This window comes from Typopeltis vanoorti, chromosome 23, assembly GCF_054136105.1.
Source record: "Typopeltis vanoorti isolate ZY-2024b chromosome 23, IOZ_Tvanoo_1.0, whole genome shotgun sequence".
In the NCBI taxonomy this organism is placed as follows: Eukaryota; Metazoa; Arthropoda; class Arachnida; order Uropygi; family Thelyphonidae; genus Typopeltis; species Typopeltis vanoorti.
In genome coordinates this window covers 30,723,470-30,736,309 of record NC_143571.1, presented here as the reverse complement: position 1 = coordinate 30,736,309, position 12,840 = coordinate 30,723,470, and the positions used below count along the sequence as shown (strand labels likewise).

At 35.3% G+C, this 12,840-nt stretch overlaps 1 protein-coding gene across 1 annotated transcript in view; it reads right to left on the bottom strand.

The window, feature by feature from the left end:
- The window catches only part of LOC150093729 (toll-interacting protein-like), a 117,176-nt gene that overhangs the window by 45,425 nt on the left and 58,911 nt on the right, over window positions 1-12,840 (bottom strand). Inside the window, exon 5 of the mRNA XM_090413073.1 lies at window positions 3,029-3,181. Within this exon, the coding sequence (XP_090269199.1) occupies window positions 3,029-3,181 (153 nt within the window). The remainder of the gene's footprint in view (window positions 1-3,028; window positions 3,182-12,840) is intronic.

The following is a 12,840-nucleotide window of genomic DNA, read 5'->3' as shown; positions in this document are numbered from 1 at the left end:
TTTTGGAACCACTACATTATGTGATATGATTCAAGATTTACATATGATTATCTATAAGGTAATATTGTAAAAGAGCAAACATTCGCGCAATCTGTGAACTAATTTTCTAACTAAGATTATGAATAAAAAATAAAGAAAACAATTTATAACAGATAGAGGCTGTATTTAGTTCAAGATTCAAATTTTTATGAATTTATAAAATAATTGTTTGACAAAAATAATTATCTTGAATCGAGTTCTGGGAGAATAAAATGTATTGGTGACTAAGATAATTAGCAAAAAAAAAAAAAAAAAATGATAGTGGCATTGTTCTCCAGAGTGATACAATCTTAAGTGAAGATGAAAGGTTCCCTTATTTGCACTGGCATTAAAAACTATAATTATATGATAAAAAAAGTAGCAAAAATAAATGTACCTTGTAGATAATATAATTTAGATTCCAGTTACCAAGCAAACGGCAAGCAACTGCGTTTCTGGCACTAGGTAACAGAATGTAGCTATGTACGCGAGGTAATCTGGTTAAGTGTTCTCTTCAGTGTGAAGTATTATCCCACCTTCTAATGGATATGACAGTCAAATGCACTTGATATCCGTGTTTTTTTCAACAGGTGGTCTGACTCGTATCTAGGATTTGCTGGATGTATATATACGTCCTAGCTGGTTGGGAGGTTAATCCTGTGGACACGGTTGAAAAAATTGCAGCTCAGGTCGTGTATCCGAGAGATACATTCATTACTAGTATGTGCTGAAATGCGATAAAACTTAAAAAAAAAAACACTACAAATATAATACATGATGGTTTATTTATTTTCAGTTACAATCTAGAAATTACTGAAAAAAAGAAACAAATAAAAAACAAAAACTAAACCAATAGTTTGCGGTATCTCATAGATACAATTTACTAAGAAATATCACACACCTCTACATAACACATGTTAAACCAAACTGACTTCAATTTTTTAGTGATTAACGCTTTCAGCGATGATTTTTCCCCGCGATGAATTGTCCATGAACCATACCAGTGCAAGTGGGATAAATATGAAGTCTCATGTTGATGGTTGAACAAAATCATATTCATTCTAGAATTTGATGCTGATCTTCATGGAGGTGGTGATGGAAGTTATCTGTAGGCATTGCAAGAATAGGTGACAAAAACATTGCTTTTCATGTCAAGAGGAAGATTTTGACTAGGAGAAGTTCCACGTTTGGTCTCTGGAGCAGGGTTTCCATTTTATTAATTTATATATATATATATATAAATTAATAAAAATACAAAACAAAAAACTTAGCCCACCCAAGGTATGAATATACTATAAATTTTTGTGTGATGGGAGCCACATAAAAATAAATAAATAAAAATCTATAATTGCCTTTTGAACCAACACCTTTCTTGTTATGTGTTGCTCTGTCACTGGTAACAAATTGTATTATTATTATTACATGACACCTCCAAGGAGTCCAAGGAAATGCCACTACCATCATCTACTTCACAATGCCATCTACTGACCACCACCACCACCATTAGTATTTTTGGTCTGTAAATTATGTGTGTGTTCTCACAGCCGATATGTCTGTATGTGGGATGAAAAACTCGAGTTTCCATTAGGGGAAATCCTGCTACTTCTGTATGAGATTGGCTAATTCATCTTCAATTAAAAGAAAAAAAAACATATATAGAATCCTCTCATCATGACGAGAATCAAACTAATTGAATGCCACAATACCATCATTATTATTATTATTACGTGATCCCTCCAGGGAGTCCAAAGACTCATCGAGGGAGGGCACTTCTACAGCTCTCTGTCTTGCCCACTCAATCCATCAACTACAACGAACCACAACTACCATCATCTACTCCAATGCCACCTACCACCACTAGTATTTTCACAGACAATCACAAACATCCATGTCCACAGTGGGATTCGAACCCGCAGTCTTTTAGCTGGACAGCGGATACACTAACTGCTCGGCCAACCAGGCTGGCAAAAACTCATTGAGGGAAGACACCTACTCTACAGCTCTGTCTCTATCACTCAATTCACCAACTACACTACCGTCTACAGCCCACCACCACTAGTATTTCCACAGACAATCGCAAACATCCATGTCCACAGTGGGATTCGAATCCGCAGTCTTTTAGCTGGACAGCGGATACACTAACTGCTCGGCCAACCAGGCTGGCAAAAACTCATTGAGGGAAGACACCTACTCTACAGCTCTGTCTCTATCACTCAATTCACCAACTACACTACTGTCTACAGCCCACCACCACTAGTATTTCCACAGGCAATCGCAAACATCCATGCACACAGCAGGATTCGAACCCGCAGCCTTTTGACCTGAGAGCAGATACACTAACCACTCGGCCAACCATGCTGGCTTAATCATTCTTCCAATTGCGCCACAGAGCACTTGATCCACCATTCTAGACAGAAAGTGAATAATTGGAATGGAAATGCATGATGTCTAATGTCAAGAATAAGCCTAAATTACAACCTTCCATTGGAGAAGTGATGCTTATATTTCTGTAGTTCACAATGAACAATCCCTGGACAAGATCAGGAAATGAATACAACTACAAAGGTGCACCTCACAAAGAGAGAGAGAGAGAGAGAGAGAGAGAGAGAGAGAAGCCAAATTATGGAAACACTGATGCTGGTTTGGGATTTTACAGCATCCTCCATATAATTCAAATTACTGCCTGTCTTGGATTACCTCAAAAGTGCTTTGAAAGGTAGTCAAGTTGCCAAATGATCAAGAGATGAAGGTGATAGATGGTGCAATTCAGCTGAAAAGTGTTTTTCTACAAGCATACCAAAGCCCATGTACCAATGCACCAAGCATACTCAAAATCAGCAGAATTATGTTTCAGATATTACACAGTTGATTATTTTGTACTGTTGTTCTACTAATTTCAATCAACATATTGCAGATATTTTTTTTAGCTCATAATAATTACAATCTCATAAATCAAATTAAAATGTATGATTTTCGATTGTTAGTAATCAGAGATAAAGCTTATACTTACAGTATACGAAAATACTAAATTAATGAAGCCCTCTTTCCCATCTCCTTGCCGCCCATTTAGTGGGATCCATTCCCCTAGAGTTTCTCCTTCAAATATTTTATCTGGTATGGTATAATTAGTCCAAGCAACTTTTTCATCCAAAGTAAATGCACACTAGAATTCAAATTGTAAAAATACATCTTTTGTTGACATATATTAGAATGAAAGAATAACAGTTAACAGAAACAAATACTCCAAGTATAAATAAAAGTTTTAAAAATACTAAAAACACTTTTTAGGTCAAAAATAAACTAATACTGAACACAGATTAACTGGAGTTATAATAAATATTGTTGAAATTTAAAACTCTGCACTCTCAAATTTTTGACAAATAAGTACAGTAAAAGCTTGCACATTAAAAAAATATATATATAATTTTGAGCTTCTATCAGCAGTTTTTTTAATATCAAATAACACATGAGGAGTCATGAAACACTGTCCAACCATAGATGCGAGAACTCTGGCTAGCAGATTGCCAAGAAGAGTCAATTCATATTGAAGGGGAGAAAGGAATAAGACGATGTATGAATCTGTCACTAACGTGAAATCATGTGCTTTATACGTAAAATTTTTTGACTGTTGTACAAGAAAAAGTTACCATCTTAAAAACTAGAATTTTCATGAAAGAAAATCTAATTTTCCAATGTATAATAATAAACACTCATCCAAAAAAATGCATTGATTACCCTATTTATTAGAATGGATTTGCCTTCTTCTGCCATGCATGGAAGTGTTGAGAGTTCTTGCATCTGTGATTGGGCAGTAACAGTGCCATATGTGAGTGAGTAGGTGATCAAGACCTTGGGTAAAAAGGCATGGGGGTAAGATACAGGGAAAGTTGTTTCAGAGAACAGAAGTGGAAAATGAAAGATGAGAAGCTGGAAGATAAGTTTGAAGCTGAACTGTGTGTGTGTGTGTGTGTGGACCTGTTTGACCAATAGCTAGCTACCCGTGTTTTTATATGCTTAGGAAAAAAAAAAAAAAACAGAAGAATTGTGGTGCCAGTTCAATGGAGAAAATCTGTAGAAAGGGCATAAGACAGAAATTAATGTCTATGAAAATTCTATGGACAAAGTATATGAGAGAAAGACATCTCTAAAGCAGAGTTCTTCTCCTGGATAGTAGCAGGAATTCTTAGGGAGGTAGTACGCCAAATATGAGCACTGTATTCTATAGTTAGGCAGATCTGGAATTTTTATAATTGTTACATTACACAGGTGATATGTAATGTTTGAAAATAACAAAACAGCAAAAGTCATTTGGAGACTAAAAAGGCTATGAATGTGATGTGTTTGTGCTTAGAAAGGCTAGAAATATAAGTCAGCTCAAAAAGAGAAATATGAGCTTGAATGAAGATCTGAAGATAATCAAAAATAATAAGGAGTGAAGTGAAATCTTACAAGAAATAAGACAGGAATGAATTTTCATAGTGTTGAAATACAGGCAGTTCCCAACTAAAGCAGATCCAGAGTTATAGACAATACCAGAAATGCTTCCAGTGAAACTTTTCAATAATCAGAGGTTATGGTCAATCAGAGGTTATGGTCAATCTAAGCAACTCTTCCAGTGAAACTGCATGTTTTGCAGACAGCATGTTTGATTTTTTTTTTTTTTACTGTGATTTACAGGGTTAAATAATGAAAGTAAGAGATCAAGTGACATGAGCAGTGCACCCTGCTCATGAATATAACAAGACTGATTGTAAAATGAAATTAAATATCATGAAGAATTACAAAGGTGATCAATGGCATTGCAAGCCTATCACAAGTCTATTTAAACTGGTTATATCAACTATGAATATAATCATTAAGGATAAGATTGAATTGGAAAATATTTTCATGATTTGCATTGAAATCCACTATTAGAATGTTTTAAATTTATTTATGCCATCTACCAGGAATAATTTATTTTCAAGGTGACCTTTTTAGCACGTTACATTATAAACATGTCTAGCTCATACAGGAAACTTTTATTGGATATCACCACCTATGGAAGTCAATCCAACTTATACAAGTTTTGACTTATGGATGGTCTTCCAGAACAACTCATCTATCAGGGACTCCTGGACACAGTATTCTCTTCACTCCACTGGTCAATGGTAAGAATTTAAGAAGATAAGTATTTATGACTGTGAAACTTAAATCATTTGCACACTGTAAGATTTGCAAATGAAAAGATGAAGTGCATTGTCATCGGCAAAACCATGGATAGGATTTGAGGCTAGTGAGAGAAAATCATTTATGTATAGCAGCAAAGTGTGAGTGAAAACATAGTCATGGAAACTGATGTGACTTAATTGCAAAGGGCTAAATCACCAATTAATTGGTGATTTAGCCCTTTCAAAAGTTTAGTCTTGTAAATGATAGTTTTGTAAGTTGAAGAATTCAGTGTAGACTGTGAATGATGCTGGAGTTTTCATCTCAAGACATTTGGAAGTCTTGTGATGAAAAAGTTCTTGGTCTGGCTCCCTTTCTAGAAAAGCATGGCTGATATAGATTGGGAATTTTGAACAGAGTGGGGAAAGAAGGCCTTCCCGAGGCCTTCTTTGGCGTGGATAACTTCTGTAACAAGATCACAAGAAGTACACCAGAAAATACGGTATCTACCGTATTTTCTGGTGTATAAGACACACTTTTTTACCTTAAAAATTCATCTTAAAAATGGGGTGCATCTTATATAATGAAGGTAAAGATTGTTTCCTCTTTTCAAAATCTTACGCACTCCCTTTTATGTTCCAAGATCTTTGTAGGCAGTAAATGGTGCAATTAAATTGATACGTGACTTCTAGTGCATCATTGGCTAAGAACGGGGAGTCCCTATTCAAGTTTCATAATATCTTATCCGAGTAATCAGTTACCGATGTTTATCAGTATTGAGTTGACGTGTTGAGATATTTTGTGTTCAGTTTGATATTTCCCCATAGATTTTAGTGATGGAAAAAGCAGGCGACATTCATATACTTCAAGTTACAAATTGCAGGTTGTAAAATACACAGAAGAACATGGGAATAGGGAAGCTGAAAGACATTTTGGACCTCCGCCTACAGAAAAAGTTTTTTTTAGGTTTTTTCAAGAAAATTGTATTAAATTTCTTGGGTGCGTCTTATATATAGGAGCATCTTATACACCGGAAAATACAGTATATCTGGAGAACAGGAAAGGAAAAAGGAGCTAAAGTCTCAGAGATCTTCTCACTTGTAGTGCCAAAGTACATCAGGTTGTGAACTGCAGAGAGGAGAACTGTGTCAGAGATTTGGCCATTCGTGAAAGGACAGTAACATTAAAAGTGGTTAATAAATCTTCATTTTATTGTAACATTTTGAATTTTGCTTATAAAGTGTTGTGTGTTCTTTATGTAGGAGAGAGAGAGAGAGAGAGAGAGACCTTCCAACTCCTTGAGTGCCGTTACTAGTTTCTTGGCTAGGTTACTGTCCTTTTCACGAATGTCCCAATCACCAACAGTTCTTCTCCTACGAGAGAAATTTCCTATTAATATCACGGTCTTCTTTGTCCACATCCTTCAGTCTCTAGTTATTTCATGTGGCAAAACCGCTTCTACCGACAAAAAGAAGGTAGGACCATAGGCTTTCCCCTCCCCTACCTAACTTTTATGTGGAATATTTGAGCAAATGAGTTCTAGATTCAGTGATCTTGAAATCCAAAGTTTGGCTAAGATATGTTGATTACATATTCATCATTTGGCCCCACAGCAGCCGAATTTTAAACAATTTCCTCAACCACCTAAGCAAGTAATGGAGACGCAATCAATTCACCACTGAAATTGAAAACAATAATGCTTCCTTTTCTGGATACACTTGTTCCACATTTTCTCTCAGGCTCTTTATCCTTCACTGTTTCACACACACACACACACACACACACACACACACACACACACACACACACACACACACACACACACACACACACACACACACACAGAGAGAGAGAGAGAGAGAGATACTCATACCACCACCTTACACAGAAACTAAGTACTATTAGCACCCTCAAAAACATAAAAACATAGCCTTAACAATTTGCTTTGATGAGCAGGCTCTGAAAAATGAATTTGAAATAATAAGGACAATGTTTATAAAAAAATGGCTAGAATAACAAGAAAACAAACCATACAATCCCACACAAAAGTACAACCAAAAATATATAAAAAAAGATTACAGTAAGTCCATAGCCATTCGTTATATGTATGAGGATTATCTGAAAGAATAGATAACACAATGCAAAAATATTTAAATAACCAATGATAAATAAAAAGTATACTAAACTCTTCTAAAGATACTCTTCCTTCTTTCCTTGCCCACCCAGATATATGCCAGATCTGTTGCACCTGTAATAACCTACCCTACATAGTTGAAACATGTGTTTAATTCCCTCCCCCCCCCAAATGATATCAAATACTTTTACCTTCATCATTAAAAGCAGATATTTCTGACCCATGCACTTGAAACATGCCATCGGACTGATGACAGGCATACGCTCCTTACATTGAACCAAAACATGGTATGAACATGAATTCAAGGAAGAGTGTGAAATGCTTATTAATCAACCAAATCTCAACAAAAATGATGACCTGAAAGTCCCAATGATTTGGATGGCTCACCTATGACTCACTTCAGATCTGGAAAAAGAAGAATAGCCCACATGGTAAATACCATGCAAAAAAAAAAATTTAACTGGATAACAACAGTAACCCTCATGCAGCAAACAGAAATTCAAAGTAACAGGACTATAAGAAACAAATAACTGTTGATGTAGTTTTAATAATATGTTATTGATATTCTTTATTTTATTATTAAATTTACCTAGTAATTATAGACACAATAACACAAGAATATTTTAATGTTTGCTAATTTTAATATTTCAGCCTGAAACTAACAGACTATCTTCAGTGGCTACATAGGAACAGTTTTTAACAAGGTGGAATACCACAATTGATTATTCAAAAGTAGAACGAGCCAAGTGATGTTACATTGTAAATAACATTAGACTAATGTAGGAATTAAAGGGCTCAATTAAAATTAAATTAAAAAAAGTATATATATATATATATATATATACTTTTTTTAATGTATATATATATCTATATATATCATCTTCATCCTCTTTTTACCCTCTTTTACCTTGCGGTGTCAAGGGTTTTATTAATCATCAGACCTCAAAACCATTCACAGGATAAGGTGTCATCCCTATGCCCCAGTGTATCCTATGTCCTGTAGTGTTGATTTCTCAAGGCGGTTTGCTTGCTTTGCAGGATGAAAAACCCTACTGTCCACACCAAAGACTGGCTAACTTGGCTATGGCTGAGGAAGATCCTTGAGCTCCTCAAGTCACCGAAGGCAATCGAACCTAGGACACTCCTTCCCCAGGTATATGGTTGCGAAGTGCACACACCCACTAGGCTAACTGCGTGGACAAAAAATAGGTAGATATATATATATATATATATGCTCAACTATGTCTCTGCCTGGTGTATATCAAGTTCCTTGTAACTGCAATCTGTCCTACTTTGGACAAACAGGACGCGCTATAGAAAAAGAATTCAAGAACATCAATCATACATTTTGCTCAACAAATCCGATAAGTCTGGATTGGCTCAGCACAGGATAGACAAGCCACAACATCCTCTGGTCCAAGACTCGCCTTCTACACAGATGTTGCTATAAATTCGAATGCCTATTCAAAGAGAGTGCTGAGGCCTTACTTCAATGCTCTAACTTGAATCAAAATTACTGTATATCCTTATCAAAAATATGGGTAAGGGAATATTAAATCCCACATTGTTTTAAAACCGAATAAGAAACTCAAAGATCGGAATCAAAGAGTTTCATGCCGAATATAGTAACTATAAAAGTATCGGCGACTACTAGCATAAGCAAAAGCACGTAGTCCAAGTACATAGTACAAACTAGGGCAACTCGTAGCAAAGGTGGAGAGAGTTCTGATCGCTATTCTTAGTATTTTCCATAATGTAAAACCCATCTCCTAGGAGATGTATAATGTTATACATTATGGTGGGAGGTCACTACCCAAACCGGTTTCAATCTTTATTGAGATCTCATCAGTGAGTAGCTAGACCAAAATAATACTAAGGGCATAGCGAAAAGAACTTATATACTCTGCTATACGAGTTGTCAAAAAGGTGCACCCATAAATTATTTAAAATAAAGAGCCAACAGGCTTCATTTCGGTGATGTAAACATTATTTAAATTAAGAGGATATTAAATCCCACATTGTTTTAAAACCGAATAGGAAACTCAAAGATTGGAATCAAAGAGTTTCATGCCGAATATAGTAACCATAAAAGTCGCCGATACTTTTATAGTGACTATATTGTTTTTCCAATGAAAAACATTGGAAAAACAAATACTTATATCAAAATTTAGTTCAACTACACAGTTTTACTAACATTCAAAGCTAAAAATTCACTTTTTGCAGTTTAGTACTTCATGGGTCCTCCTCTTGCCTTTATTACAGCTTAGCATTGGTGGGCATTGACAAAATCAATTTCCTGATAAATGCAACTGTCAATTCATGGTTCCATATCCTTATAATAACTTCCTGGAGCCCCTGTTGGCTTCTTATGTATTTCAGTTTCCATTTGGCACCACAAATTCTCAATGGGGTTGAGATCTGAGCTGTTTCCTGACCATAATAGTCATTAAATTGAGTGTTCACTGAGCCATTTATTAACCTGCAACAAAAACTAAAGCTATTTTAGTTCAATTTCAATTTAGTTCAAGTTCAATTAGTATGGTGCAGTTTAGGGTTATAATAGCATTACTTGCACTTTTTGCCCTATGACAAGGGGCAGAGTCATCCTCAACGATGCAGTTCGTCGTTATGGTAAAGTAGTCTCTGATAGTAGGTAGCAATTCTAAAATTTTCTGTTATACTTGTGCATTCACTGAACCTTTTGTGAAATGCAAATAACCATGATATGACATGCAGCCCCAGATCATCTTTGAACTGTCTGTCATCGCACCCTGTAGGTTAAACTTTTTCTCATCAGAAAAAATTACTCTTTTCCACTAATCAGGGGTCCATTTGGAATGCTCTTTGCCTCAATTTAACTGAGCCAATCTCATTTTTTAGGTTAACAAGGGCTTCTTTTTTTTAGGGCACCTGGCTATCGGTTCCTGTTGAATGAGTCTTCCTGACAGTTACAGAGCTTGCCACAATCCCATTTGTTCTTCCCAATTCCGTTTCAGTTCTCCAGACGACACATGGTGATTTTTGAGGCAGAGCAGCTTTATAACTCAATCTTGGTATGGCTTTCTTCCTTTCGATCTGGTTTCCTTTCAACAGTAGATTGACTACAGGACACCCTTTTAGCTATTTCACAAAAGGAATAGCCTTCTCTATTCAAAGCTTGAATCACACTTTTCTGTGAGGTGTTAACTGCACATAACTAACCATAGTGACCTCAGCACAAAAATGTGAAAACTCCTGATGCAATAGCAGCAACTATTACATTATACAAAAATCTATGGGAATGATAGATGATGCAATACAACAAAATATCTAATGATAAACCAATGAAAATGACCATTTAACTACTAAAACTATATTTATATAAGGTGATGCAGTTACTGTGAAGATGAGTGTATATGGATCATATTATGAAGGAAAGTGCCATTATATCAAAATCTGAGTATTCAAATCAGTTTTTTACTTTATGATGTTATACTCTTAAATAAATTCAGTACAAGCCTTGAGGATTCCTAAATTGGATAAATGCCGTAATAAATTTGGTGTGAAAAGCAGCAATAAAAAAAAGAGACTGAAAATATGCAGGAACACTGAAAAAAATGCATCCTGAATAAGAAATCCACAGAATAAGTAACATGTTTCAGTTGTTTTTAGGCACAATTTTTGGTGGTGGCAAATGAAATAATGAAATGGATGACGGAATTAACAAAGCAGATATGGTAGGTAGTCAAATGAAAAAATACATAAGGAATAAAGGGAGAGAGAGAGAGAGGGGAGAGTGAGAGAGAGAGAGATGCAAAAACATGAAACTAGAAATACACCAGGCAGTATTCACACCAATTGTAACATATGGATCTGAGAATCAGTTTAGAAATAAAACAGTCTGCCAGAGGCCATATATATAAGAATTCTGAGAAAAATCAGGAGTGAACAAATGGCACCAATGGCTGAATCACATAAACAAACTTGACATTATTAACATTCAGGCATGTCAGAACTAATCTGAAGTGGCATAGTCACTGAAACAAAAAAGAAGAAGAAGAAAGGTTAACAAAACAAGTATTTTGATGCCAGGATGGCTAGAAAAAGACTCAGAGGAAGATTCAAGATTTATGTGGATTGGTGCGATTAGAAATTATTCAGAAGAGTGAAATATTAGATCTGGCAATATTAGAGTTCTGATAAAGAACAGACTAATCTGTAGAAAAATTGCTCATAGGAAGTTAGTAATAATATAAATTTAATCATATAGTATTATTATACATGAGAAATCAAAATGGTGAGCTCTTAAAATTTTTTTTAATAAAGTAACAGTTAGTAGGAGGTAAATGCAAAATGCAGCACACATAATTTGGAATAGGAACTCAAAGAATTTTAGAGCATACAAGCACAAAAATTAATTTCCAGTGGTTAATGCTACAGTGCACGAATGTGTTGAATTGTTGATTTAGTGCAGAGAAAGATGGAAAGTGGAGAGGTGCATTTTTTTTTCTTTTTTTTTGTCCTGGAATTTCCTTCTGTAAATTAAACGAAATTTAGAAGAAAGTATGCAAAGAATCTTCTAACTGCAAATTCGATTTGTAAATCATTTCAGTACACCAGTACATTTGTAAAGGGAAGAGTCCTGGCCAAAAAGCAGTTGTCTGTGTTTCCACTAAATGATACTTTTTTTACTTGGACATGATGGCTTGTACAGAAGATTAAACACTCCTGTCAGAAGTTTCCTTCAGTAAAGAAGCCATATTTCAGATATTGGGAAAAGCACACAGACATTCTTATAATCCCATCTGTATATACGATTATGAAAATGCAAACATTGTTCAATAAAAGTGGTCTCCATACAAGGATAATCCAAAATTTAACATTTTCTGTGCCCTGACATGTGACAGTCTATGGAGACCATTTTCTAAACAAGGTAACTGGTGTGTACTGCAACATGCCAGAACTATGGCTACTGCTGCAGCTCCTTGATGCAAATACACATTCATCATGCTGTGACAGCCGTTTTCAATGCACAACTGCCTGTCTGGTGAGTTGGACAGTACTCCATGCACACAGGTTTAAAGAAAATGGGACAGAAAAGGTTAGCAAAGCAGGTGTTTGATGCCAGGATGACATCCAGAGAAAGACCAAGATCTAAATGGACTGATGTAGTTAATCATGCTTTAAAGGACCAAAATAAAAGATCTGACAATATTACAGTCTTGATAAACAGAGCTTAATTAGGAAGAAAATTATTTCAATAGAAAGCTAGTAAAAATACAAGTTTAATTATGTAGCATTATCACAGCATCCTGTACATCCCCTGAAGGTACATATCAAGGATTTGAAGCCAATGATTATTCCTGCTCAAGCAAAATTGCTCCAGCATTGCTTATTTATCTATTGATGAATGCAATGTTCATCCAATCTTAATGGAAGAAATTTAAATATATTGGTTTCAGACTTGATGAACATCACATTCCTCAATAAATAAGCAAGCAAGCTAAAAGAGCAGTTATTTAAAAGAGTTTCATTCTTATCCACACTCTATAGTAAAAATTCTA